Here is a 27,129-nt window from a genome sequence, read left to right on the forward strand (position 1 = left end):
TAGGCAAAGCAAGGTCCTGGTCCCGAGGCAGGTGGGTTTATGCTCCGCTTCTTGTCCCCTCCCCCAAGCACCCTCCTGGAGGGAGTCAGGCCACTCCTATCACCTGAGTCACAGCCGGGCTAGGCCGGGCTGTGCAATGCTGGAGCTGTTCCTGTGAAGTGCGGAGAGCCAGAGCCAGGGCAGGCTGTTTAAGCCGATTACCTGAGGCCTGGGGCTTGGGCTGGGCCTTGGGCAGCACTGGGAGCAGGTTTCCCTCCCCAAAGCCCCAGGAACCCAGCTGTCCATCCAGCCCTGCCCTGCTGCTGCTCTGCAGCCAGGCTTCGCCACTGTCCATGTCACCCTGCTCTCAGCTCCTAGTTGGTGTCTTGGGTTTCTGGCTTCCTGCCAGAAACTGACTGACGTTTGGGGTTAGAAAGTTGGCTATAATTTCATGCCCTACTGGTGGAGAAACCTAGGTTTGGGGGCAGGAGCCAGGATAGTTTATAGTTTGAGTTTGTCTTTTTTTTTTTAACCTGGATCGGGGTTGAATCTTCCTCCAAGCACCTGCTTGGAATGACTCAGGAAACAAAAATGGCCTACCTCCCTCTGACTGCCTTTCTTATCCCAGGGGCAGGTCAGGGTTTGAGGAGCCACAGGCACCAGAAAAGGGGTTGGGGTGAGAGGCCGAATTCCCAAATTCCTCCACGATGGTTTAACCCTGAGGCCTTTGGTCCCTAATTCCATACCACTCCCCTCCCCCCACCCGGTGCTTGATCCCTTTGTGGAAGGGAGCTGGCGTTCAATCGCCAAAGCTTCAGAAGGGAGGGGAAGGCATTCCTAGCCACGGGCAGGAAGGGCTGACTGCTTGGTCTTGGGTGGGGAGGGGGCGTGGTGCCCCGAGGGGAAGTGTTGGGGGCTGGGAAGAGCCGGGCACCTGGGTTTGCCTAGGGGGGGATGTTGGCGCCCTTCGGGAGGTGCGGTCTCCTGGGAGGGATGGGGAGGAGCCCTCCTTTAAAAGCCCTCCCTAGGTCGGCCCGCGCCGCAGTCGCTGAGCCCGGGGCGGGGAGGCCTGCGGCACCTGGGTTGCGCCGCCCGGCAGCTGCGGGAACTCTGGAGCCGAGAGACCCCGGAAGCGCGGGGCTTGCCGTTCCCACCGCAGGTCGGTCCTGTCACCAGCAGCGGGGAAGGGGAGAGGGACTCGTGGATCGGGGGGCCTACGAAGTCAGAAGGGGAGCACCATCCTTCCAGTACGGGGGACCAGGCACAGCGGCTTTGGCATCAACTAACTCTCCAGAGTGCCGAATTCGTTGGGGCAGGGGCTCCGTTTTTAGGACTCTGGACTTGGAGTCGGTGTGTACTTTTTAAGGACACGAATTTCTCCGAAACGACTCCACACAAGGAAAACACCTGGATTTTCTAGATACCGGATTTTGGGCTAACGCTTCACTTTGGAGGGGAGGGCACCCAGCACTCCCTCTTAAGGCTTATCCCCAACCCCTTATGGCGCTACCCGGCCCCTCACAGGACCAGGCCTGGAGCCTGGAGCCTCCCGCTCCCGCGGCCCCGTCCTCCTCGTCCTCGGGGTCCCAGGAGCCGGAAGGCACTGGGAACCCCGGGGTCTCGGCCGGCCTTCCCTTGGAGAAAGTGAAGCGGCCCATGAACGCGTTCATGGTGTGGAGCTCCGCTCAGCGCCGCCAGATGGCGCAGCAGAACCCAAAGATGCACAACTCGGAGATCTCCAAGCGCCTGGGCGCGCAGTGGAAGCTGCTGGGCGAGGACGAGAAGCGGCCCTTCGTGGAGGAGGCGAAGCGGCTCCGGGCCCGGCACCTGCGCGACTACCCCGACTACAAGTACCGGCCTCGGCGCAAGGCCAAGAGCCCGGGCGCAGGGCCTCCCCACTTCAGCCAGGGAAGCGGCTGCGTGGCTGGCAGCGGGCCCGTCTGGGGCCCAGGCTACACGACCACCCCGGGGAGCAGAGGTTTTGGGTACCAGCCCCCCAATTATCCGACAGCATACCTGCCTGGCAGCTATGGGTGAGTGACTGAAGGAACAGGCAGAGGTTTGGGTTCCCCTCCTTGAGCCCCGGATGGGGCAGGTAGGGACTGGATGGCAAGGCCCCGAGCCCACCCAAGCAGAGGCCACCTGTCTTGCTGAGGTTGGGGGCTCCCGCCGCTCAGGGTTTATATAGAGGACACTTCTATTTCCACCTGGAGGTGTCAACCCTGAAGGGGCAGATGAAAGACCTATTAGGTGGGACAGCGTTCTAGTTACCTGAGTCTCTTGTTGTCCCCTGCTTTTGGCCCGTGTGTGACCTGGGTTCCTTTACTGGCCCCAGGGGCAAGGAGAGGCCAAGCCCAACTCACCCCTTTCTGGCCTCCTGCCGCAAAGGTAGAAAACAGCCACGCAGCACGCAAGGAGCGTGCCCTGACACGGCCGGGCTACGCCACCCCAGGGTCTGGTTCCATACCTTAAGTATCCAGCAGGGAGGGCCTGAGTAGCTGCGGCTCAGTGGGTGGGTGGCAAATACTACCTCTGCCCAAAACTGGTCGACCTATCCCCCACCCTTGACCCCCATCTCTCTCTTTGCAGCTCTTCGCACTGTAAACCAGAGGCTCCCTCGCCGTGCTCCCTCCCTCAGAGCGGCCCTAGGCTCCAGGGTGAGCTGCTCTCCCCCTATACCCCTTATTTACCCCCAGGCTCACCTGCTGCATACAGCCCACCCCTTGCAGGTGCCCCCATGCCGCTGACCCACCTCTAACCCTTGGAGCCGTGCACCTCCAGGAAGCACCCCCATCCTTCTCTTTGATCCTTGCCTGCCTGTGCTGGACCACACAGTTCTGAGGGAGGCTTGTGGTCCTCTTTCAAAAGCTGGCGAAGCTATTCAACACTTAGGTTTTTTTAAAGAACAGTTTTATGTAATTAAATCATGCCTCTGAGTCTTTATTTTGTCCCATCTCTGCTCCCCCTTACTGCAGCAGAAACCAGCACCGTTCTCCACTCCCTTCCGCCTGAACCTGCCAGAGCAGGAACCTCCTCACCCCACCCTGGGGCCCTGCCTGAGTCATTCTCTGTCCCCCCTTCCCCCACTCCCCAGCACAGGGTCCAGGAGACTGTCCCAATCTGGGGGAGGAAGGCAGCTAACAGCCCCTAGTCCCCTTGCACCCTCCTGGCTCTATCCTCTGGGACCAGAAGGGGCAAGTAGCTAAAAATTGCTAAAGGAGGAATCCCAGCCAAATGATTAAATGAGTTAACAGTACATTAACACTGATTGGGTTACGTGGCTTTATTAGAGAAAACCAGGGTTACAAAGGACTTAAAAGAGAGTCGGCATCGGGGCCCTTCTTGCCAAAGGTGGGCACGACCTTGACAAAGCACAAGGTGTATTGCATCTGCTGCTTGGCTCATCATCTTGTTTGTTCATCATGGGAATCTGGCCTCTCTCTTTCCCAGCACGGGCCACGGAACCATGGGACTTTATCTCCAAGCATGTGGCCAGCTACTTCCAGGGAGGTCAGGCCCTTCACCCCACACTGGCCCAGGGTAGCCTCATCCTCCAGGGGTGTGCCTGCTAGGAACACAACTTGATCTTCCAGGGCGATGCTCTCCAGAGTTGATTTCTAAGGATCTGGGTCTACTAACTATGCACTGCCACTAAAAACCCTGGCTCAAAAAGTTACAATTGTGATGGTGTGGGGGGGAAGTGGGGGGTGGGGGAGGCAGGAATGTTTAAAAATCACACCAGCAGACTGGCTCAGATGGGAGGGGACCCCGAGGTTAGGTGCTGAATGGACTCCAGCTGGCCCTACTGCTCCTTTTTCTGCTTGTGGGGAACTTCTGCATTCCAGTAGAAGAGGAGCTGGGCTGCGATGAGGCCGTTGCAGAGGGAGGAGACGACAAAGGTTCCAGCCATGAGGGGGTCTCCAGTTTCCTGGGTGAAAGGGATACAGCTAGGGTCACCCTCATCCTTCAGCATAGCCCAAGAAGGGTTCCCATGAGGACAAAGGTTCCAGAGGGGCAGTCTTCGCTTTCAGATGGGGGACAGGAGATGAGGTTTTAGTGCCCTCTAGAGGGGAGAAGGTGCACTCACCTGAATGGAGGTGAAGATTCTGGCGAGGGAGCCCCCAAACAGCAGAAAGACGGTGATGGCTGAGAGCTGGCCCGTGTGCCCATTTTTGTAGTTGGTGGCTGCCTGGAGCAGCTAAGGGTGGAGTTGAGACCTTTGGTTCTATCATCTGAGCTCTTCCTGTGTTGCCATCCCCTAACCCCCTAAGTCCAACACCCCCACACTTTGGGGCTTCCACTCTGCCTCCCCCTCCCCCACATCCTTTCCCCCAGTACCCACCCTTCCCACCACCACAGCAGGCATGTTAGAGGCCTGCAGGAGGGTGATCACAGCCAGGGGTGTCAGTGGTGAGAGCAGCAGCAGCAGGAGCAGGGCATAGCAGGCTAGAAGCGTGACACCTGGGGGTCAGGGCAAAAGAAGTCCTCTATATAACCTCTGAACATCCTCCAGGTTCCCCAAGCCTGACTTCCCAGGTGGGCTCCTAAGAGCTGTAGCCCACTCTTGGGTAAATCCCCAGCACCTTTCACAGTCTGTCCTCTGTAGTGCAGAACCAGGAAGCAGATGGTGATTGTCTGGAGCATCAGAAACAGGGCTTCACCCCAAGAGCTGCAGAGTCAAGAGGTGGGAGAAAGGCGGGCCTAGAAAGGGGCAGGGAGAGCCACCATACCCCATCCATGTAGGTCCTGCTGATTCCTCACCTCTTGCCTCCAGCAGCCCCCAGAATGACTCATCCTGGGCATTCTTGGGATGCTGACCTCTCATCACCTCCGCAGGTGCCCCTGCTAGAGTTGTGGGTGCATTTGCCTTCGAGACAAAGACTGGGCCCCTCACCTGAAGGGGAAGTTGTTGGTGATGCTGTAGACCATGGTCCCGGTCAATGCCACTAGCTCCAGCATTACTGACTGAAGACTCAGTCCTTCCGCACTCTTGGCTCCCAGAATTTTAAACACCTGGGGCAGCTTTACTGGGGAAAGGATGAGAAGAGCGGAAATGAGGTGCCTCCATCCCTTGGGAATGTAGCATACCTACAGATCCACCTGGAAGGTAGGTTAATTGCACTTTCATGTTCAGTAACCCAAACTGTGAGTACTCCCACTCCAACAACAACAAAGAAAGATAAGATACATACCCAGAAGTGACCCAGCCACAATGCCCAGCCCCAGGCCTTTGCTGAGGAGAATCTTGAGGCAGGGGACTGAGAAGACAAAAACGGGTAAGGAGAGGGGAAGTCTCAGGAACCTACTAGGGCTTCCAGAAGGCAGCCCAGACCCACAGCTAGCTTTGAAGTGCTCCTATGAGTTGCAGCCTCTCCCTGAGGCCTGACATTTCCACACATGGGGGCCTTGGGTTGTCTTGGGGTAAAAATGCCTGGTCTTCTCTGCTCCAAACCATCTCACACTCAGACCACACTACTTTGCTAGATGACCTCCCAAAACAGCTTTTACCATGCCTGCCTTCTCACCTCATCTTCCACTGCCTAAAGAATAATATCCCCTTGTCCTGACTTCCAAGGATTGCCATTGCTTCTCTTACAGAGCTGAGCAATGCCCAGGGGTGAGTTCTGTTTCCCTCCCCTGAGCAACTGGCTGGTTCACTTCACATTTCTTCTCTCTGCAAGGCCAGGTCTCCCTATCAGATGTCTCTGGCTCCCTCAGGGACTTAACCCTACCCCTTCAAGGCTTACTTTTATGCTCTAGCTCTCCCCTTGCCCAATTCCGCACCCCCCAACCTCCGTAACTTCAGCCCTGAAGCATTCCCCACAGCTGTGTGGGAGTCAAGACTCTCACTGGTCATGAACTGGGCTAAAGCAGTGTCTGATCCAGAGACGGCAATAGGAACTGACCGGGACAAACTGGGAAGGCTTTCCAAAGGAGCTGTTTGAGGTGGGTATTGCATTGCTATTGTGGATTTGCCTCGCAGATAGAAACAGGAAGGCTGGCTTCCAAAATTAGGCCATAAGCCAATGTGGAAGCTGGAAGGAAAGCAATCGGAGTAGCAGGGGCCTCTGTGGGCGCCGTTGAAGGCCTGATTCATTAGAGACTTTGAATTACTTTAAGCTTGCTCCTGCTGGGGCAGCGACCTACTAAAGGTTGGAATGATTTAATCAAGATTTTTACTGTTTTGTAAGTTTTGAGTCCTTCCGTCTCTCGTCACTAAAGACCAAAAGGGGAGAATAGATTTCACAAGGAAGTACTTCCATCGGGCAACTCCCACTCCCGCCCCAATATGGCGTCCTTCCTCCGTGGAGCCCGAGACACTTCCGCCCCTCTCAGAAGCGACTTCCGCTCAGCACTGCGTGGCAGTAGTCGCCGCCGCTTCTGTTAGTTAATGCCCGGTCACGTCCCTACTTATGCCCCAAAGTCGCTCGAGCAGAACTTTGATCGGCTACCGAACAACACTCACTGTGGAGCAAGTCCCACTGGACGAAAATTTGGTCGTAGCATTTCTCAGGTAGAAGAATCGGCACCAGGACCCGTCTCAGCAGCCCGTCCGCTTCGGCCGCCATATTGCCAAGGTTACTTCCGCCAGTCTCTAGACCGCCATGGACTTACTCTGCGCATGCGCGCACTTTGGGCTCTCCGCCTCTAGTTTTCCCGCGAGTAAGCCGCACGGCCGTGCGTTCCTCGTTCTTTCTTCCACCACCCCGTCTTCAGTAGTGTAAAATAGGTCTCTTCCGAGAGATCTCGTTTGGAACGCACCCTCCGGTCCAAGTTTCAGAGCGTGCTAAAACTCTACGCCTGCGCAGTTAGGGCTTTCGCGCATTCGTTCACGGTTCCGGTTCGGAAGCAAGATTTATTCCCATGCCTTTTCTCGCTCCTCCTGCTCGGCGCCATCTTGTTTTCTCCCTGCCAACTCGATATTGTTCGAAGTTGAAAGCAAAGGGGCCAGAGTCTATAAAATGGCGTGTGATAGGGGCGCTGAAGCTCGCCGTCTCCTCGTCTCTCGGAGTCTTCTGAGAGAACGGCGGCGGCGGCAGCAAGGCAGTCTGCGCCGGGCAGTCCTCCACAGACACCGGGCTGCTGCGCGCAGGGCCCTGCGCTTCTCCCTCAGGTTTGCCCAGGACTTGGAGAAGAGGTGCGCCTGCAACTGCCAGGGCCGAAACCGTGAAGCTTATCAGGCGGAGGCGGGGGAGGCGAGTCCTTCCCAGTGCCCTGGGCGGTCCGGCCGTGAAGCCCACGCGGGGACCCCTACAACAGGAGCCCTGGGATTCTGTTCCCGCCCTCAGAGCCGGCCTCTGCCTGCAGGGCCACGTGTGGAGCAAGAATTTAAGCAAGGCCGATAGGGTCGTGCAGCTCCACTTGGGAAGGCACTTTGTACCAGAGCAGGTGGGTGCACTGCCCTCTCACCTCCCCGCCATACAGGGCAGGGCAGGACCCTAACCCAAGGCTCGCCTTGCTCGTAGGAGGTCGCCCTGCACCTTCTCTCGGCAGCTGGGCAGTGTCTCTCGCCCAGTGGCCTGCAGGGTCATGCAGGTAGGGCTGCCTTCCCAGGGGCCATGCTCCAGACCTTGATGATTGCTTTCTGTAGTTTAATGGGGTTCTCCTAGCTGGCAGGGGCGCTAGGATGCTCACCCATCCCCATCCCGACCTCCATGTGATGGGGCCATGACCTGTGGTGGTACAGGCTATGGCAGTTGGGGAGGTCCTTTCTAGGACAGTGCCCGTTCCTTCCTCCCACCCTGCCCCACCAAGCACTGAGGACATTGGGGCTGGCTCAGCTGGCAGCCCAGGCTGGGGATGTGCTGTTTCTAGGAGCACAGAAAGTAACGAGTGTGTGTAGGTCCACTGTTCCCATGGTTGGTAAAACCCTTTGCACGTGGGTCTCAGGCAGAAACAGCTTAATCAGGCTGTTCAGCTAGCCCTGGACCTGGGAGGCAGGGCATTCTGGGGGTTCAGAGGTCACTGGCACTGCCTTTGAGAAGGAAATGACACAGAGGTGACCTTCCCACCCATATTAATTGCTGCCTCCTGCACCCTTCCCTGTATCTGAGGGTCAGGAAGACTGTGGGGATGGCTGGCTTCCCTGGATTGGTTGGAAGGGTGAACTGGAGCAGCCAGTGGCCCTAGGAGAAGAGGAAGAGAGGCGTGGCAGACCTAACACCAGCTGGGCCAGTCTTAAGGGCATTTGACCACGCTGGTATTTTCATCCCTTCTCCATCAGCTGTTCCTGGCTTCCTAAGACTCAACCATTGAATGCACAGAAAGGCATATGACAAAAAACTCACGACTTTTAATCCTGGTAGGACAAGGGAAAGACAAGACAAAGATTTGAGTAGGTTTTACTGCTCTCCAGAGAGAGGGGCAAGGAGGAGAACTTTGTCTTTGAATCAGCTGCAGGGTGAGGAAATGAGGCACCTCCTGGGAGTTGGAGCAGATGCTTAGAGGGGCTGGTAGGTGGATGGGCGCCGCCGGACAATGCAGAAGGCTACAAACACCAGGGCGAGGAGGATGAGCAGGGTCAGGCCAATGATGAGAGGCAGCAAGATGGATTGGTCACTGGGACATGAGAAACCTGGCAGAAAGACGGGTGGTGCTATGGATGGAAGACAGCACAAGCAGGTATTGCAATGGTAATGGCTGGGCTGGGGATGGGGTGGGAAAAAGGAATGGAGGGGGCAGTGCCAGGCAGGGAATGGGGGATTCCGGAGATTGGTGAGGAGCTCAGTGGTAAGGGAAAAAATGGGCAGAGCCTGTTGTGGGAGGGAGGTAACTGGCATGTGGGCTTGCACTGAAGGTCCTTCAGTGCAGTGGGAGAGTTCTAGGCTGGAAGGAGTAGGTCTTACTTGGCCCAAAGACTCCTGTGGGGGGTAGCTGCGCAGCCTGTACTTGCAGGGAGAGCAGGTCGACATGCAAAGCTGGTGAAAGCATAATGCTCGCGTTTCTGCAACTGAAGCTCCGGCCCAGCGGGGCTTGGAGGTCTCCAAGGGATGCATTTTCAGCCAAGAATGTCCACTCTGAAGGGGTTGGGAAGAGTCAGAGTCACCAGCCCGCCCCCTAGGGCCCTTCAGGAGCCTGGCAGTGCTCCAGGGAGGCAGGGTTACTCACGCGTTGTCCGGGGAAAGGACACATTGTACTCCATGGCCATATAGTTCAAGTAGACAGTACCCTGTGTTGGCTCCTGGGGAGGTGGATGGGAAAGCTCAGGGCAGGCAGGAGTGGTACCCATGTAGCACCCATGTCCCCAGATTAGAGGTGTGGCAAGGCATCTGTAGGGATAGGGCTCTCTGAGGGGGTGAGTTTGGGGTGAAGGTGAAGGCATGTAGCAATACCTGCTTGAAGCCAAAGCTGAGCTGTCCGTAGGGGAAAGTGAGAAGCAGGTGGGCATGGGCACCCCCACATTCCCCCTCAGCCTTGGTCTTGTTGGGATTCAGTACGGAGATGCCCCAGGCCTGCGGAAGTTAAAGGGTAGAGTGTCACAAGACTGCGTGGCCAGGCCATGTGCAGTTCCCTGTTCCCTTCATCCCACCCTAGATTTGTCCCCTTTCTCTCCTCAGCTTCCTTTTCTCTTTTGCACCACAGCAGGGCTTGTCTCTTCCCCTTACCACCCTCATCTTACCTCTTCTCCATCTTGAGTTGGGTACAGGACCCGAATCTGAATCTGGGCTTGGAGCCGGATGCAGGGCTGGGAACCATTCAGCCACGTGTAGTCACCTACAGCTTCCTTGGAGCCTGGGCTAGGGCTTGGAGAGGGGGGAGGTGGCCTTGGGTGGGGGGAACTGGTGGAGGTGGTTCCTTGGCTGGTAGTGCTGTTACTTGTTGGATGAACTGTGGCATTTCCGTGACTGGTGGTGGTGGCAGGATTGTGAGTGGCATTAGTAGGTCCGGGGCTGGTGGTGCTCTGGTGGGTGGTGGGTTGGTGAGTGGTGGTCCGGTGGGTGGTGGTCTTGTGGCTCGTGGTCTTGTGGCTCTTGGTAGTTCTGTGGCTGGCTGTTGCAGTACTTGCTGTGCTTTCTGTAGCTGTAGGTGTCACCGTGAAGGATGGCAGCAGAGTAGCTGACTTTTTGTGAGGACAGTCCTTTCCTGTCCCCTGGGCTTTTAACGGAGGCGAAGTCTGGTTAGCCACGCAGGGACAGGCTTCTCCCCCAGGGCCTCCCTCCCTTCAGTGTCCTTTCCTTACCTGTTAACAGCCCCAGCAAGGCCCCAGAGAAGAAAACCAGCAGCCTCATGGCAGAACCGCCTCACCCAGAGCCCAGTGAGGTTGTCAGTACCAGCTCGCTCAGCCAACCCTTCTCCTCTGCCTTCTTTTGGAAAAGGAGGAAATAAAGTCCTACTTCCTGTAACTGAGATAATCCCAACCCCCAGTCTGACTCAGGCACCTCAGCTCTAGCCACCAATCTCTTAGTCACTAAATTTTCATCAAGCTACGGGATGTCTGGCCTTGGCTTCAGAAACGGGAGCTCCAGGGAGAGGATCATGTGGATCCAGGAGATGGACAGTTATATTGGTCCTCGAGGACTCATTTTGTCTGCCTTAGCAAAAGCAGCTCAGCAATTGTGGCAAGAGGACAAATGATTAAAGACTAACAGCTGAGAAAGAATCCCCTCCCCCAGTGCTTCAAATTAACCACCCCTAACCCCAGTTACTCTCCAACCCTTGCTTCCTCTTGGCGGAAACACGTGACATAGCTAGTGCTTAGCCCGCACCTTACAGAAAACTCACTATCCTGCTATGTTGCAACATCCCATTTTCTCAGGGATGGGAGAAAATGGCCATCTAGCCTCAGGACCAACTCTTGGGTGGTAACAACAAAAAAAAGCAAAAAGTATCAGCTGAAGGGGAGATCTGAGATGTACCCAGCAGCAGGTGGGGAAAGGAAGGGGAGGGAAGAAATGAGGAGCCCAAACAGGCAGTTTCCAAGTAATTTTATTCAGAATTTTGTTGTGTTTCCTGAATCAATAAATACTATACAAAACAATGTAAAAATGGCTACCATGTTCTCTCCCCTGCTCCCCCCACCTGGGGACAATCTCCTGGGGCACCTTACTCATCAGGGGTTTTCCCCTCCTGATTTGGTCCAGCAAATGAGGTTGAGTGACATATAGCCTCCTGAATCATTTTCTGAAGATTTTGGCTGGGGTGGGGGGAGAGCCCCTGGGGTATGGAGGTGACTAAGTTAGGGAAATGGGTTAGTGTTTTTTTGGGAGAAGAGACGGCGCCTGGGGCAAGAGCCTACCCCAAAGAAAAGGGTGTCTAAAATGTTCACGGTTCCTTCTTTTGCCTCAAAAAGTGACATTTATTCAAAGAAAAAAAAAAAAAGAAAAAAGAAAAAAAAAAATGACAAGATGTCCATCCCTTGGCTCCCTTCCCTCCCCCCTCCTGCTCCTCCTCAGCCCCCCAGGAATGACCCCTGGTTGGGGTCCCTCAGATGAGGTCAGCAACATTGAGGGGCATCTCCTCAATGGAGGTGTTGTAGAAGGTCTCAATGTCTCGAAGAGTCCTCTTGTCTTCTTCTGTCACCATGTTAATAGCCACACCCTTACGGCCAAAACGTCCACCTCGACCGATTCTGGAAGTCAGGATAAGGAAATGAGAGATGGGGTGGGGAAAATCAGAAGCTTCTGCCCAGCGAGGTCCTGGGAGAACCGCACAGGTTCAGGATGATACTTACCTGTGGATATAGTTTTCCCTGTTGGTGGGAAGGTCATAGTTGATGACTAAAGAAACCTGCTGCACATCAATGCCTCTGGCCTGTGTCAAGAAAGATGATTAACTTCAGCATGTAGATGAGAGAAGCCACAGTCTATCCAAATGGGACTTAGGTATGTAGGCAGCCAAAGGAAGGCAAAAGGAAAATCATCCCCTCTCTCCGGAAAACCTTGGGCTTGCCAGATTTTATTCCAAGTTGCTACTTTCCTGAGAGGGGCATTAGGTGGCCCCCTGGAGAGGGAATCACCTTGGACTCTCCCTTTCCAGCCACCTCCCCAAATTCCCCTCTAACTCACCAGCAGGTCAGTGGTGATCAGTACTCTGCTAGAACCAGAACGGAACTCCCTCATGATCACATCTCGTTCCTTTTGGTCCATGTCGCCATGCTATAACAGGAAGTAGAAGGGTATAGCTAGTAGGTACATGGGTTCTGGAGAAATTAGCTTTAGGTGTGACATACATGCACACTAAGACTCACTAGAAACTGATCTGCTGATAAACTGGGCAAAGTGGGAAAAACTCACCATAGCAGAGACAGTGAAGTCTCGGGCATGCATCTTCTCAGTAAGCCAATCAACCTTCCTTCGGGTGTTGATGAAGATGACTGCTTGGGTGATGGTCAGGGTCTCATACAAGTCACACAATGTGTCCAGCTTCCACTCCTGCGAGGGGGGGGGGGGGGGAGAAAACCAGTCAGGGGCTATACCCAACAACTCATTACCAGGCCCGCCTCCTGCAATGGGCCCCACCTCTCGTTCCACATTGATGTAGAACTGGCGGATACCCTCCAGCGTCAACTCTTCCTTCTTGACGAGAATCCGAATGGGGTCCCTCATGAACTTCTTAGTCACCTCGAGCACATCGGAAGGCATTGTAGCAGACAACAAAACCACCTAGTGGGAAAAAAAAATATCCTTAGGAGGCTTCCCTATTCCTCACACCTAAAACAAGGTAATGCATAAAATATGCTCCAAGTGAGACTCCAGAATTTTATATGGTTCCTTTTGTACTTGGATCTTGCTCTTTATTGTCACCACACTACACTGTACAAATGAAGCACCAACTCTAAAGCAAGCCTCTGTAAATGTCTCACCTGGGTATTGCTGTTGAGTTTTTGGAATATATCATAGATCTGGTCTTTGAATCCACGGCTCAGCATTTCATCAGCTTCGTCCAGTACAAACATTTTGATGTATTTGGGAGCTACAGGGAAGAAAAAATCCAAAAGGTAGGGACTAGAGAAAAAAGAAATACATCCAACTTTGCAGATAAAGAACAGGGAGAGCACAGGTGGTCTGCTCTCAGAAAACAAAGACTGATCTTTTACCCAGAATCCCTGCTAGGTCAGACAGCAGCCCTGGGAGTAGAACACTACCTGGGCTGAGACAGCAGGGAAGCCAGGCTCAGATGACACGCATGGGGTTCATCACAGAGCAGTTCTTTCAGAAGGGCACACTCATTCTTGGGACCACAGCTTAAGTTGAAACAGGAGGAAATCATGCACCAGAAGGAGTACCACAGGGATGGAGAAGATACTTACACAGGTATCTCCGATTAAGCATATCAAACACACGGCCTGGGGTACCCACGATGATATGGGGAGCCTCCATCTGCAGCTTCTGAACTTCAGCACGCACATTGGTGCCCCCAATGCAGGCATGGCAGGAAGCACCCATGTAATCTCCTAATGCCATTACCACCTTCTGTATCTGAACCCAGAAAGAGATAAAAATACGGACTTTGGTACAACTGTGCTAGACCTCATTTTCAGTGTTTCTCATGTATATTTTTTTAAAGTTTATTTCTCTCCCTTTCCCCTGTTGTCTGGTCTCTGTGTTCATTTGCTGTGTGTTCTTCTGCATCCACTTGCATTGTCAGGTGGAACCAGGAAACTGTCTTTTTGTTGTGTTAGCTCTTCGTGTGTACAGCGCCACTCCTGGGCAGGCTGTGCTTTTATCACGCGGGGCTGCTCTTTGCGGGCGCACTCCTTGCGCGTGGCAGCACTGCAAGTGGGCCAGCTCCACACGGGTCAAGGAGGCCCTGGGGATTGAACCCCGGACTCTCCATATGGTAAGTGGACACTATCAGTTGAGCCACGTCTGCCTCCCTCCTGTATTTATTCTTTTCAACAACCATGGAAAAGGCCCTTCTTTCTAAATCCATTTTTCAGTTAAGAAAACAGGTAGAGGCAAAATGATTCACTGTCCTAAGTGGCAGAGAGAAAAAGGGTTTGGACTCAGTCTAGTTCAAAACTGTGAACTCAAAATGGTAGTCTTACTATACTGCCTCTGTGAAGAACTTTCTATTTGGCTCCTTAGTTTAGAAAGGTAAGAGCCTGAATTAGCTTTCTGAAAGCACACTTCTGGTAACCAAGGCTACAAATGGACTGGATGACATAAACATGGTCCTACTACACTGCACTCCTGCCACACAACCTGAGCTAGGTGAGGCATGTTCACCCTTGAGAAGTATGCTCTGGACATAACTGTCAAAAGTGAACGTGCCTAGAATAGAACTTTCTGCTTACATTATCCTTGTCTAAAAGTTAGTACTGGAATGATTATTCTGTCACAGAACATTTAAAAAGAAATACAAGGAAGCAGATGTAGTTCAGTGGTTTGAGCGCCTGCTTCCCATGTACTAAGATCCTGGGTTTACTCCCCAGTACCTTGTATGTGAGAAGCTGGCACTGAATCACTGAGCCACAGCCGCGCCCGTGAATAGGTTTTTTCATTTGTTTTTTAGGAGGCACCAGGTACCAAACCCAGGACCTCCCACATGGGAAGTATGCGCTCAACCACTCAAGCCACATTCCCCACCCCCAACCCCCATTCCTCTTGAAAGAGAAATACATTCTGAGCCCAAAAAGCAATTGAGTCATGAAATGAAGGATTTTATTCTTTCTCATCTAAGAGCCAGGGAGAAAATACAAGTCCAACTCTAAGGATGGTATGTGCCCTAGGCATGAAACAGCTCTGGCCACCAAGCAGGCATCAAGCTAGGATGAACAAAGGACTGTAAGTGCTGTACCCCTAGCTGATATAAGATCAACACCACCAATCAGGTGTCTCTTTGCCCATTGCCAAGGGGTTTGTTTGTACAACTTGCCCAGCCAGCCAGGCTCCACCCAGCAGGCTTCCCATTGATGCAACAAATGGGTGGAGGAACTGGTGCTTGTGGTTGCCTAAAAAAGTATAATTAAGTCCAGTAATGTCAAAGTCACCAACCCTCTTCCTAACTTTAGGCCACTTTTCTTCCCCCACCCCACCTATGCCACCTCTTAGATGTCTCATGCTAATCATTTCCAAATCAGTCCTTGGGAGCAGGGCAAAGAGCCATACTCTTACCTGCTGAGCCAGTTCCCTAGTGGGAGCCAAGACCAAGGCCTGGGTGGCCTTTAGATCCAATTCAATCTGTTGCAGAATCGATATGGCAAAAGTGGCTGTTTTCCCAGTCCCAGATTGGGCTTGAGCAATCACATCATAACCTAAGCAAAGAGATAAATTAGGAGGGATTAAGATGGCATAAAGAGTACATACTTTGGATGATAGAGCACTCAAGGCTTCTGCTTTCCATTTATTGATATCGATAAGCCACCAACAAATGAAGCCACATGCCAGACACTATCATTTCATAAAAGTTACATACAGTAATAGACTTAGAAGGGAAAATTAAACCATCGCACTAAGTGGGGCTAGAAAAATGGCTATAGAATCAAGTTTAAGTTGGTTAAAGCACTACATATTGAAATAAAGCCTGCAATCCGTGTGTCCTAGGCATGAACCAGGCATGGGCATGATACAAAAGCCAAGCAGGGATGAACAAGGGGTTGTTCTGTCCCTGGCTGATATGAGATGGGCACCACCATACCAAATGCCACTCTACCCAGGCCAGGGAGGAGCCAAAAACCTGCTCTGGGGCAAAGGGATCTCACCCTTGATACAAGGAAGAATGGCTCGCTGCTGGATGGCAGAGGGCTTCTCAAAACCATAAGCGTAGATGCCACGGAGAAGGGACTCGGAGAGATTCATGTCATCAAAGCTGTCGACAATCTCATTCCAGTTGCTCTGTAGGGGGCAAGGAAATTAAACCTTGAGAAACAAAACTGGTGAGGCTGTGGTCTAGCATTGAAGCAAATAGGACCTTAGGCCTCTTGGACACTTGAGAACCGCATCCCACTCTTCCTCCCCTCCCCGGAAGCCCAAAAGCTCTGATGACCTAAGAAACCACTCTAAGGAGTCAGTCTAATGGTAAATTCTGAGGTTGGGGATAGAAGGGAGAACAGGATCCAATTTGAATGACACGTCTGGTGACATATCCTTAATCTGGATAAGACTTTCCATACATCAGTAAGAACAAATTAAAAGTTTCTCTGAAATAAGGCTTAAGATATGCATTAAAGGTGAACCCTGAATCTGGTTTTAGAAATTCTTAAATTGTCCCGTCCAAGATCACTGCTGGTAGCACAGCTTCCCAGAAGGGCAGCGGTGGGAGGGATCCAGTCTCACCTCGATGACACCTTCGGGCTCCATCCCATCGGGGCCATTGTCTCTGGATCTGTTGATTAAAGCATGAGATTTGTCTCTTGCCTGACAAATCTCATGCTTGACAGCCGGGATATTTCAACCAGCAACCGACCGGGCATTAAGCATCAGCCTTCACTCCCTGTCCCAACCCCCATCAGTTCGCAGATGACTCACAGCTGGGATGCTTTCAAATCAACCAGGCTTTGCCCCCGCCTGGAAAATTCTCACGCCAGGCCGCCCCTGACAGCATGGGGTGCACCTTAAAAACCCAGAGACTGGAGGGCACCCAGCCGTGCTTACAGTGCCCGGATGCGGTGCTCGCCGCTGAGCCCACGTGTCCCTGGCTCCGCGGCGCAAAGCCACAGCGCGTGCACTCCCTACGCGGCCTGAGCCCGCCGGAAGTCCCGCCCTTCACCTCCCAGATTGGAGGGGAGGACATCGCCTTCTCCCTCACGTCATTACGCCGGCGCCCTCCCCCACTCCCTCCAGCCGCTCCCCCCTCCCTGCGATGCCCGGATGTGGGAGGCCGCGGGCGGTGGCGGCCTCGCGCACAATGAGCCCCAGCCTAGCGAGCGAAGGGGGAGATTGCACAACATTTAGAAGCGAAGCCGACAGGGTGGGGGACCGAGTCAGGCCGCAATGTGCTCAGCCCCTCGACCACTCGGGGGTGTCGCCCCCTCCATGGAACAATCCACACCCCGACCGCCCCCATCGCGAAATGGCGTCGCCCTCCCATGCCTCAGGGCGCTCACCCCCGAAGGAAAGTGGACCTGGCCATCGCAGTTTGCCAATTGCCCGACTTGTGCGGCCAAAGGGTCACGCCCGTCCGGCGCCGGGTGGGCTCCCGGTGCTCCCCGCGGCCGCTCCTCGGGGCCAGGCCCAGGCCTGGCCGCCAAGAAAACCAGTACTCCGAATGGCCGCTTTCCTCTCCCGATCCCTTCTTCAGCCGCGAAGCGACCGGCCCGGAGGTGCCAGGCACCCCCCGGCGGCGAGTGGGCTCGTCGGAACCCTCCCGAGTGGTGCGCGCGCCAGCCCTCCCCCCGCAGCGAGCGCCGGTCCCGGCCACGCGGCGCGGCCGCCTCTCCCTCCTTCTCTCGCTAGGTCGCGACCTATAGTCTCACCACTCAGCGCCTGGGCTTCGAGCGCGGCACCGCTTCAGGTCGAGGCCTCCTAGCTAACCTCGCACTCTCGGCCACGAAAGGTGGTCTGTCCTTTCCCTCTGCCTAGGCCCCGATGGCAGCGTCCGGCGCGGATCTTCCCTTTCCGTCCCCCAGGACGGTTTCTCCCGGCCTGGTTCCCCCGCAACCCTGGCGGCCGCCGTAGGCGGTAGGCGGTAGGCCTAAGCTCCCCCTGGCGGGGCCCTCGCAAGGCAGCGGCAGTGTAAAGCAGCCACAGCCATCCGCAAATGCCTTTCTTACCGGGAATCCTGACTCGCAGACATGATCCTTAGAAACTAGGGCGGAGTGCCGGCCTATCGACAACTTATAAGAGCGCCCGACCCCGCCCCAGCCATCGCATTGGCTTGGCCACCTCGGCCCCGCCTGCCGGCGCTCAGCAACTCGACGTGACGTTAGTTCGTAGGCGCCCTGGCACGCAGCCACCATTGGGTAACTCAAATGCCTATCAAGGCGAAGGCCCGCCCCGCGATACCATTGGCTGAAGGACCCGCCCTTCTCGCCGGTACGGAAGTGACATATATAAGTCAGACCTCGAGGCCTGGCAGCCATCTTGCGGCCCTGCACCCCTACACGTGCGGAGGCGATAGTGCCTTAGTCATGTGGCCTTGTAGGTCCTATCACGCAAGGGGGGCGAGGTTTCTGTCTCCAGGGACTTCCTGGCTCCTGGGACTACCGCTTCCCTTTACTTCTGCTCCAGGTCTCCCCTGGAACCAGATTTTATTTTATGCTCTGGCAAGCTGCAAAGATAGATCGGACACCGCCCTTCAGGATAATGGGATCAGAAGGAACCACATCCTAAACCCGGAGTGGGTCCTGTCCTAAACAATTCCTCTGGCTGGAGGGAGGAGGGGTGGAAGAAACTACTGCTGGGTTTAAAGGCGTTTGAGGTAGCTGTGGGTGATCCTAGCCTTCTCCCTCCCGGGTCCCTTCAGTCTCCTATTTTCCAACTTCAGCCTGTCTCAAGTTCCCTTGTTTTGGAGGCTTGTTCCTTCCAGCCCTCTGTACCCTTGGGTGGGAGATTTGACTGGGTGGTGAAAGCAGGGCATTTGGCATTGCCTGAGCCAGAGATGGGAAGCTAGCCCTGAAGTCTCCAGAGTCAAGACGGGCTAGCTAACAGCACTGGCTGGAGGAAGGCCTGAGACAGAACGCATCCACTAACTTGAGGCCCCTTAAGGAAGACCACCACTTATTTATCTCCAAAGGATCCTTTATTGACCAGAGCAGGACCGTGGCATTTATATATATATATATAAAAAAAAGGTTTGAAGATCTGGCAGGCAGTAATCCCTTTGCCGCCCACCACCCCCAGCACTTATTTTCCTGCCCCTTGACAAGGAAGGGGAGGGGTGACTCACACCTAGGCCACAGGGCCACACCCCTTAAAGACAGGGAGAAAGGGGCTTTTCCATGGCCACCCCTGCCCATCAGAAATCAACAAATACTCTCTCAAAGGAAAAAAAAATACAGAAATCAATTGAAACATTTAAATATGAAAAAACAAAGGGATTGGGTGGGAAGAGGCAAGAGGGAAATGAAGTTTCTTGGGAAGGATCTCCCATGACCCCTGCCATTAACAGGCATGGGACCTGGGGTACGAGGCTCACACAGTGAGTTTGCAGTGACACAGCTCCTTGTAGATCTGCCGACGAAGTTTGGGCATGTCCTGCTGGGTGAAGCTGAATGGCTGAGACAGGGCCAGGTGCTTGCAGTACTGGGTGTTAACAAAGCAGGCCATGAGAACCACTCACTGAGCATCCCCATAAGTCAGGACTTGTGCTACACTTTTCATATGAGGCCTAGAGGTATAGTATATCTCATTCAATCTTAGTGAAACACCCCCAATTTACATACAAAGGGAACCAGGGTGACATAAACGGAGATGCCAAGAAAGTCAGATTCAAAAGCTAGTGCTCTTTCTTGCTACACAATACACCTAGTGTAAGAGGGAGAAAATGGATTGAGTTGGGAGGTCAGGGTACTGCTGTGTCAGGGCCAGAACCAAAGACCAGAAATTGAAAATGTATATGAGATGGAGAAACCCAGGAGAGGACCAACGAAACCAGGGTTTCTGCATTCTAACATGTTCGGTTACTCCCTGATGCACAACTGGCTGGGAGCCAAATAAGGGATGAAGCCCATCTAGCCTGATGGCCCCTCCCAACTCCTTTGTCCCAACGGCCTCTGGAGCTGAAGGGAAAAAAGGTCCCCATCATCTGCTTACCTGCAACACGAAGGCGCCACAGTCACTGTCATTATTCTGCCTGGCCACGTTCTACAGAATAAAAAAAAGGCAGGCCTTTCACTTGGAGACTCCCGGAGCTGTGGCTTCAACTTCTGCCTCCTACTACTCCCCCAACCGCCACACCAAACTTCTCCCTCTAGAAACTCACCATTTTGAAGTAACCTTTCCAGCCCTGGTGGAAATCCAGTCGGTCTTTCTTCACAGCCTCTGCCTGTAGATACTTGGCAATATGCTATGTGGGTGGGGAACAGAAAAAAGTGATGCTCTATATTTCCCAAGGACCTCAGGGTAGGGGGCCATGGGTGCTATGCCCAGGTCATTTCTCAGAGGCCCAAAGCCCACCCACGCTCTGGAATGCCTCATCAATGGGTCTCCCCAGGTTCCGCCAGTGTTCCCCATTTCCCTTCAAACCTTAGGGCAGCGGCGGTTTAGGGTGCGCTGCGAATCAAAATACGTGATGGTGCGACGCCTCACATCAACAGAGATGAGGGACCAATGCACCTCCAGGTGGATGGGGATTAGCAGCAGCTCCTTATTGAAGATGTCCACCTGAAGAGGTAGTGCCAAGGGTCAGGTAAGACAGGGCAGGGGTCCTGCCTATTGCCCTGAGGGTTCCAAAGAGGAATGGAGGGGCAGGCAAAGGAGCCAAGTGGAAGAATAAAAGACCTTGAGGGTAAGGAAGGTAGAGCAGGACAGAGGTGATAAGAGAACAAACACTTGAGAGCCCGTGATTAGCAAAACGCTTCGTGTGCATTAAAAGTGCCTTGCAGATGAGAGCCCAGGTTCAGGATTCTAGAGCCAGACTGCCAGGGTTCAAATTCTGCTCCTCTATGTACTGGCCATGACCTCGGGCAAGCTAGTTAATAAACTTTGTCCCTCAATTTCTTTATCTGTAAGGTGAAAATAGTAGTACCTACCTCATAAATCTTTTTAAGAATTGAATTAGTGTAATGTTCTTAAATGCACTTAAGACCTTGCCTGCACACAGTAATGCCCACAATAGTCTTTATAAGGAAGGTCTCACATTCAACCTAACGGATGAGGAAAACTGAGGCTTGGGAAAGTAAGGTAATTTGCTCAAGGTCATAGAGTAAGAAATAGCAAGGCTGGGATTCAAACCCAGATATATAGGCAGCCAAGTTCTTTCCACTGTATGTCACCTCCACCTCTGTTTGAAGCAGCTGGACTGCTAGATCCCTAATAGCAAGAGTTTTTAAATCGGGAGATAGAAGTTAAAAGATGCTGAAGCCAATGGCCCTATCTCATTGTAGATATTTCCTGACCTTTGAATTGGAGGACAAAGGAGAAAAGAACTTTTGATTTTCCTCACTAAGCCTGCTCCTCCCCAAATATTCCCCAGTTACTTAGGCCAAAAACTATCCATCATCCTGGATTCCTATCATTTCACTTCCCACATCCAATCCATCAAAATCCTATTGGCTCTACCACCAAAACCTACATATACCTGCCTTCTCTCTCTCTAATTCTCTCTCCCTTTCTCCTCCCTCACTCCCTCCCTTTACTACTCTGGTCTTTCTCATCTGGACAACTGTGTTCCTCTTAGTTAACCTGTCTGCTTCTACTCTTGCCCAGCTTTTCAAACAGGGGTTTAAAACATGAGTCACTTCCCAGCCTGTTTAAAACTCTTAATGGCTTCTCAGTGTACATGGAATAAAACCCATTCGCCTCAGCCTACCTGACAAGTCTTACAGAGGTAGTCTCTGATCTAATTGCTCCAACTGCACAGGTGTGCATGCTGTTCCCTTTGCCTGGAACACCCTTTCCCCAGATATGCACACACCAGTCCCTCATCAGGTAAGTTGCAGCTAAGCATGGCCTTCCTAGGCCACCAATCTAAAGTGCCTGCCTCCTGGTCATTCTACTACTTTCATTTGTTCACAGCACATACCATTAGCTGATATGGAACTGGTTTGTGTTTCTCACTCCATAGGGGAAGTTCTCCTTATTTAATTCTTCTCCTTAGTGCCTAGCATAGCGCCCAGCACACAGCAGACGGTTAGTAAACACTTGAAAGAATGAATGGACAGATGAACACGCTCAGGGGAAAGGGCTCATGGAAATCAAAACTCATGGCTCTTTAGAGGGAAGGTGTTACACAAGTAGATGTGAATTCACAACTCACGTTTTTGGTCCACCTTTTCACCCCATCATAACCCTTGGTACGGAGTTTATCATAGAAGAAACTGTTGAAGAAATGCACCTGTCCCAATGACACAAAAGAGCTGGATGGAATTAAAAGACCTCAGCTCCTCCCTGGAAATCTCCCACTTGTCCACATTCCTCCCCTTCCATCCAGTCCACTCCATTTCCTTGTGGCTGTAAGGACTGGTTTCAACAACCCGCATTCCAATTCACTTCAGGTAAAAACCAAACCAAACATACCATTTACTGTTAATCTTATAGCTTTCTCTCCCTAATTCTCTGGATTCACCATTGGGAAGGAACAATAAAGACTGAGGGAAAGGAAAAGAATTCATAAATTCAGGGCCAGGATTACAGATTTGAATTTAACATATTACCAAGTGCCACCTCTCCTCTAGAAGCAGAGATCCTTGTTATATAAAATTGAAGAGATGAAAGGCACTGAAAAAGCTGTTTAGAACTGAAAAAGGAGAGGTTTGGTGTTACTTATCCAGTAGTTTGAGCAGGTGTGTCTGTTCTCTTTGTTCATGTTTCTCTCTACCTAATTCCCAGAAAGACACACACACACACGTCATTCCTCCAGAGTTATCATCTGCTAAAAAACAGATTGAGAATCTCTGTCTAAGAGATCAAAAACTTGAATTTTATTTTCCTTTCCTTTTCTCTACAGATGTCTAATATTTATTCTTTCTCTGGCATCCTACTATGACCAAGCTCTTTTGGGGATGGAAGTGCCTGGTTGGGCCTACCTTTTCAGGGACTGTGTCCATGACCAGGTCTCCATACATGTTCATCACCTAAGAAGAAGATTGGAGGCAACTTGCCATGGAGGGTGTGGCATGGGTACAGACTCCCCCAAGCAGAGGGCCCCAGTTACCCTGCTCCCTGAATCCCCTCTCAGGCCTGCTTCTCCACCCCTTCTCACCTGGTCATTGAGCCAGTTCTGTCCATACAAGGTCCCCAGGTCATCCATGGTCAGCACATGCCGCTTATAGGCCACTCGGAAGCCCCTCACCATGGCATTGCCTGGCATCCGCTGGTATGACTGGATCAATTGCAGCACCAGGCCCTTCCTGAGTAGGCCAAGGGTGGGATCACACAAGAGACAAGGGGGCTGCCTAGAATAAGAATCTAAAACTGACTTCTTTTTTGGGGGTGGGGAGTGGGGGGTTGGTCATGAGACATTTTGAGGGCTAAAGGCCCATTCCCGAGAAAGAGGCACATGAATAATACTCAGATATGCAGAGGATTTCAGGGTCACAAGTAAAGAACCTCTCAGTTGGCTACAAGGACTTGGCCCTTTGCCTACAAAGTCCACCCTGTCAGCTCTAGCTTCCTCCCTTCCCCCAAGTACCTGCCTATGAGGAAAAAGGCAGTAGTACTCTTTGGGAGAAATGTCCCAGTCAGCCTTAGAACAGTATCTGTCTTTCAAGCCTCACCTGGAAGGTGTAGAGAACTCCTGCTGGAAAATGTCCTCCAATTTCTCTACTACCTCATCAGTGCTGAGGGGGATGAGGCTGCCATATGTTTGAAGGAATTCATCCAAGATGCCTGAATCGACAGGGGAGAGAAGGGTGAGGCCTCCAGACTTTGATGTGGGAGTGTGCTGAGGGAGAGACAAGGTCCTCTAGGACTTCTTACTCTGCACACAGGTCACGTGCTCCTCCCGCAGGGGGCTGTGCTGACCAGCTTTCTCCCCAGGCCGCTCTGCCTCTTCTGCAGTACCCAAATCCGAGCCCTGAAAGAGCTCCTGGGCCACAGGGTCTCCGATGCTGCAGACATTACTGATGAGGATGCTGGCATCAGGAGGTGCCAGGCTGCGCTCCCCTTCTGGCCCAGGTGGTCCCCCAAAGCCATTGGGTAGAGTACATGGGAGGAGGCCTATAGGGCAGGGGAAACAGGATGGGTTGAGAAATTGGTCCAGAGCAAGGGACGATGGAAGGATTAAATGATGCACACAAAAATTAAAACACCACAAGCAGGATGAACTGAAGCAGAGTAATAGATCTACCAGTATAGACCCTTAGGAATGAAGACTCCAAAGTGTGATGGAAGTATGTCCAAGTGATTATGAAGGGACAGGACTCCTCCTCATAGACAGGAGGAAAGCAGATTAGGATTCAGAGAGAGGTAAATTTCAGAGATTATTTGTCACTACTGTATGCATAGTACTAGCATAGTACCTGGCATATAGTAAAAGCTCAAAAATTTGAGTACTTAATAAAGATGTAAACAGCCTGAAATTATGTTTGGCTAGGGTTCTCCAATAGAGAAATGTTCCGACTGAGGATGTCAGGTACAAATGTGCAGGTTGGTACTGCACTACGCAGAAAGGGCGAATCCATGGGCCACTGTGAGGGTGGCGCCCTCTGGAGGTAGACGCACAAGGGGGATTACAAATGGACAGGTCTCTCAAAGCCATCCCTCCCTTTCTCATTCGTGGTCAAGACCACAGAACATCTACTTAGGAATTCTGTCCCCAGCCCTGATTGTCACGCCAGGCTTAGTTCCCCCTCAGAATGGTACTTGAGACATTTTATAGCTACCCCAGGTTCCTCATTCTGTCATTCTGCTTCCCTCAGGCCCAGGTTTCACCACAGCAAAAAGATCCTGGTGCTCCAGGCTCTTGGCCCTTTCCCCCACTCCCACCTTTCCCAACTTACCTGAGTCAGGGTCCAGAGGAGATTTTGGAGTCCACCTTAGACCATCTTCCTCCATGGGGGGCCCAGAGGGCACTGGTGGAGACCCTCTCATCCCATCCTCAGCCATAAGAGCACCTAGCAGACCCAGCCTCGGTGGGGGTGGCCCCCGGGGGGAATCAAAACGACAGCAGGGGGATGGTGCCTGTGGTGTCGCACCCCCTTCCTGGGGTGGAAGATGATTTTTGGGGTGCATGAGGCCCCGCCGCCGACCCCGGTGGCGTCCCCAAAGCTTCCAGTGGAATGTCAGCGAGGTGCTTTTTGAGTAAAGCAGCATCCGGAAGGCTCTCATAGCTCGTCGTCGCCGCTGTGAACAGATTTTTCGATGAGTAGGGCGGGGAGGGCGAGGCCGCTGGGAGGCTCCCAGCTGACCCCATCTGGGGGGCAGCCTCCAAGATGCCACTTCCTCCTCCTCATCTTCCTCCTCATCTTCCTCCTCTTCCTCCTCCTCTTCACTAGCTGAGGCATCAAAGGAGGGCCGAGGGACAGGGAGGCGTCTGGCTGGCGCTGTGGTCCCTGCCCCAGGATCTGGCCCAAACCCTCCACCTGATTTGAGCCGGGGTTTGGGGGGTGGAGGCCAACGAAGACGCTCACGCCTGGGGCTGGAGTAAGTTGGGGCTATGCCAGGTCCAGGAGGCTCAGGCCCCCAAGACCCAGTCCCTTGTATAGTCTCTTTCATCTTCCAGTAGCCTGTAAAACAAAGGTTAGGTCAGAATCCAAACATCCTGCCCTCAGATCCTGCCTGTCTTCCTCAGCATGCCTTCCCTGGTTTTGAACACAAGTGAATTAGGGTAAGAAGAAAAAATGCCAAACTCATACATTCAGATCTTCCCTGTTAATATGGTCCACAAGGGGCCCTTTGAAGACTTTGGCATCATCCCTCCCCTGCCAAGGTAGAGACAAAGGAGAACGGCTAAGCAGCAGGTTTCTCCTTTACTTCTCAGTAAAATCCAGTACCTTCTAGCTCTATTTTAATACCATAGGGAGCCAAGAGGGGTGTCCTTTGAGAACCTAATTAAGGGTGTTATCTTTGCTGGGGGAAGTACTTCAGGACTGGAATCCTGACACGGTGCAGAGGTGCCTGAGGAGAATACAACTTTCACAAGGTAACAGTGGGCTAGAGTTCTCCTCTACCACCCTAGGGCGAATGGGGGTGGGGTAGGGTGGAATCTGAGGTCGTCTCAGAAGGGAATGATGATGGGGATGCCAAGGATGTTCAGGTAATAGAGTCCGGTGAAAGGGGCAGGACTTTGAAGGAAACTGAAAGAGAATGGAATCCGTGCAACCGAATAAGGGTGCTGGGGTAGAGCTGAGCCACACGAGCTGGACGGGCCCACCCACCTCTCCTATCCCGTCCCCGGGGGCCAGACTGCGTCCTAGCTCCGGGATGGTCCTGCAAGACCGGACCGCTCAGGGAGCAAAGGCCTTCAGAAATCCCTTCGTGGGTCTCCTGGGCCCCGGTTAGGCGGTAGAGAGGTCCCGCAATGAGAGAGGCCGCGGCAGAACTGGGGGGAGGGGAGGGGGGCGTCCTCACCCGGAGCAAGGAAGCCGGGTGGACGGGCCCGAGGGCGGGCGTCTCCGGCCTCAGGCTTCCCGGCTCATCTCTCCGGCGACGGCGGCGGTCCCGCCACTCCTGCTGTCTTCAGGAGCAGCCGTCTCAATTCAAGATTCCAACGCTACTGGGTCGCGAGCCGCGCTGCCGAGCCGCCCCACCGCGGCCGCCTCGGGCTCTGCTTCAGCCTCCACCTCTACCACCTCCCCCTCCTCCTCCTCCTCCTCCTCCTCCTCCTTCCCCTCCCGCGAGCCCCAGGCCCACCGGCGATAGCGGCGCACGATTAGGACGTCACACGCCGCGAACAGCGCCGGCGCGGACACCACGCGCCTGGCCCCGCCTACCCAAAACGTAGGCCCCACGGGACCGACCAACCCCCGAGTCCAACGCCGGGGTGCGCCTGCGCACGCCCGCTGACTGAGCCGCTGGCGCCTGTTCCCCACTCCCACTTTGCCTGCCTACCGGATCCCGCCTCCCGCCTAGCACTGCCTTCTCGACGCACGAGGGGTCTCACCCTGGGGGTCCCCAATACCTTGGTTCAGTAGGACGCGCTAGAGGGGAGCTGGAAGGGAAGAAGGATCCCGGTACAGGGACGGGTCTCGGGCCAGGCAGTGGGGGAAATGGATCTGTGGTACCATTCCATCCTCTTTTATTTATCTTGAAGCAGGGCTTGAGCAAAAAGGAGGGCTCGGAGGAGTGAGGGAAGACCAGCACCCGGGCGTGAGATCCATCCATGGCTCCCCGGGGATCAGTCCCAACCCGGAGCGAGGGGAGTGAAAAGCGTGAACGGCGAAATGTGGGACCCGCAAAGTAATGTGGCTGCCAAGGGACCCCTTACAGACTCGCGCCTAATAAATATACCTCAGGAGATAGTGATAGAAACGGGGGTTCAGTAGATGGAGAGAAGGAGGTGTGTGAAGACTGCGGTGCGTCAGGTGAGGGTGAGGCTTCGTGTGGGGTGAAGAGGCAAGTTACCTGGAGAGAGGTGCGGCATAGGGAGGCAGCAGCTTGCCTGAGTGGAAGGCGACTTCCTGGACTTTTGCCATGAGTCCCTCAAATTGCCGCCAGATGGCGTTGCTGT

At 53.4% G+C, this 27,129-nt stretch overlaps 5 protein-coding genes and 4 non-coding genes across 10 annotated transcripts; 1 reads left to right on the forward strand and 8 right to left on the reverse strand.

Moving 5' to 3' along the window:
- Positions 1–1,054: 1,054 nt before the first annotated feature.
- Positions 1,055–2,903, forward strand: SOX15 (SRY-box transcription factor 15). Its single transcript, XM_004468741.4, has 2 exons — positions 1,055–2,012; positions 2,569–2,903. The coding sequence occupies exons 1-2, from the start codon at positions 1,480–1,482 to the stop codon at positions 2,735–2,737; spliced, it is 702 nt and encodes a 233-aa protein (XP_004468798.1). The 5' UTR covers positions 1,055–1,479; the 3' UTR covers positions 2,738–2,903.
- A 344-nt stretch (positions 2,904–3,247) lies between these two features.
- MPDU1 (mannose-P-dolichol utilization defect 1) lies at positions 3,248–6,771 on the reverse strand. Its single transcript, XM_004468738.5, has 7 exons — positions 6,446–6,771; positions 5,172–5,237; positions 4,874–5,006; positions 4,563–4,648; positions 4,322–4,440; positions 4,067–4,177; positions 3,248–3,907 (listed from the first exon to the last, which is right to left on the reverse strand). The coding sequence occupies exons 1-7, from the start codon at positions 6,546–6,548 to the stop codon at positions 3,782–3,784; spliced, it is 744 nt and encodes a 247-aa protein (XP_004468795.1). The 5' UTR covers positions 6,549–6,771; the 3' UTR covers positions 3,248–3,781.
- A 1,481-nt stretch (positions 6,772–8,252) lies between these two features.
- Positions 8,253–10,568, reverse strand: CD68 (CD68 molecule). Of its 2 annotated transcripts, XM_004468739.5 has the most exons (6): positions 10,160–10,540; positions 9,599–10,074; positions 9,312–9,431; positions 9,088–9,160; positions 8,826–8,996; positions 8,253–8,554 (listed from the first exon to the last, which is right to left on the reverse strand). In XM_004468739.5, exons 1-6 carry the CDS (start codon positions 10,206–10,208, stop codon positions 8,421–8,423), a joined length of 1,023 nt encoding a protein of 340 aa, XP_004468796.2. In that variant the 5' UTR covers positions 10,209–10,540; the 3' UTR covers positions 8,253–8,420. The 2 variants fall into 2 exon arrangements, with proteins under 2 accessions (XP_004468796.2, XP_023447562.2); XM_023591794.3 differs by lacking the exon at positions 8,826–8,996 and having other exon boundaries at positions 10,160–10,568.
- A 319-nt stretch (positions 10,569–10,887) lies between these two features.
- EIF4A1 (eukaryotic translation initiation factor 4A1) lies at positions 10,888–17,715 on the reverse strand. The gene is made up of 11 exons (XM_004485139.5): positions 17,633–17,715; positions 16,197–16,245; positions 15,623–15,755; positions 15,036–15,175; positions 13,229–13,397; positions 12,782–12,891; positions 12,438–12,581; positions 12,213–12,350; positions 11,985–12,074; positions 11,651–11,730; positions 10,888–11,548 (listed from the first exon to the last, which is right to left on the reverse strand). Exons 1-11 carry the CDS (start codon positions 17,653–17,655, stop codon positions 11,404–11,406), a joined length of 1,221 nt encoding a protein of 406 aa, XP_004485196.2. The 5' UTR covers positions 17,656–17,715; the 3' UTR covers positions 10,888–11,403.
- On the reverse strand, positions 11,802–11,942 carry LOC111766640 (small nucleolar RNA SNORA67). Its single transcript, XR_002798625.1, has one exon. It is a non-coding gene; the product is annotated as a small nucleolar RNA SNORA67 (small nucleolar RNA).
- Positions 12,986–13,123, reverse strand: LOC111766643 (small nucleolar RNA SNORD10). The gene has a single exon (XR_002798628.1). It is a non-coding gene; the product is annotated as a small nucleolar RNA SNORD10 (small nucleolar RNA).
- On the reverse strand, positions 14,638–14,780 carry LOC111766642 (small nucleolar RNA SNORA48). The gene has a single exon (XR_002798627.1). It is a non-coding gene; the product is annotated as a small nucleolar RNA SNORA48 (small nucleolar RNA).
- LOC111766641 (small nucleolar RNA SNORA48) lies at positions 15,452–15,587 on the reverse strand. Its single transcript, XR_002798626.1, has one exon. It is a non-coding gene; the product is annotated as a small nucleolar RNA SNORA48 (small nucleolar RNA).
- An 866-nt stretch (positions 17,716–18,581) lies between the features above and the next one.
- On the reverse strand, positions 18,582–27,091 carry SENP3 (SUMO specific peptidase 3). Its single transcript, XM_071210337.1, has 11 exons — positions 26,031–27,091; positions 24,461–25,186; positions 23,439–23,678; positions 23,237–23,348; positions 22,723–22,870; positions 22,547–22,594; positions 21,778–21,855; positions 20,046–20,183; positions 19,783–19,866; positions 19,614–19,664; positions 18,582–19,103 (listed from the first exon to the last, which is right to left on the reverse strand). Exons 2-11 carry the CDS (start codon positions 25,173–25,175, stop codon positions 18,993–18,995), a joined length of 1,725 nt encoding a protein of 574 aa, XP_071066438.1. The 5' UTR covers positions 25,176–25,186; positions 26,031–27,091; the 3' UTR covers positions 18,582–18,992.
- Positions 27,092–27,129: the final 38 nt, after the last annotated feature.

This window comes from Dasypus novemcinctus, chromosome 21, assembly GCF_030445035.2.
Source record: "Dasypus novemcinctus isolate mDasNov1 chromosome 21, mDasNov1.1.hap2, whole genome shotgun sequence".
Lineage (NCBI taxonomy): Eukaryota > Metazoa > Chordata > Mammalia > Cingulata > Dasypodidae > Dasypus > Dasypus novemcinctus.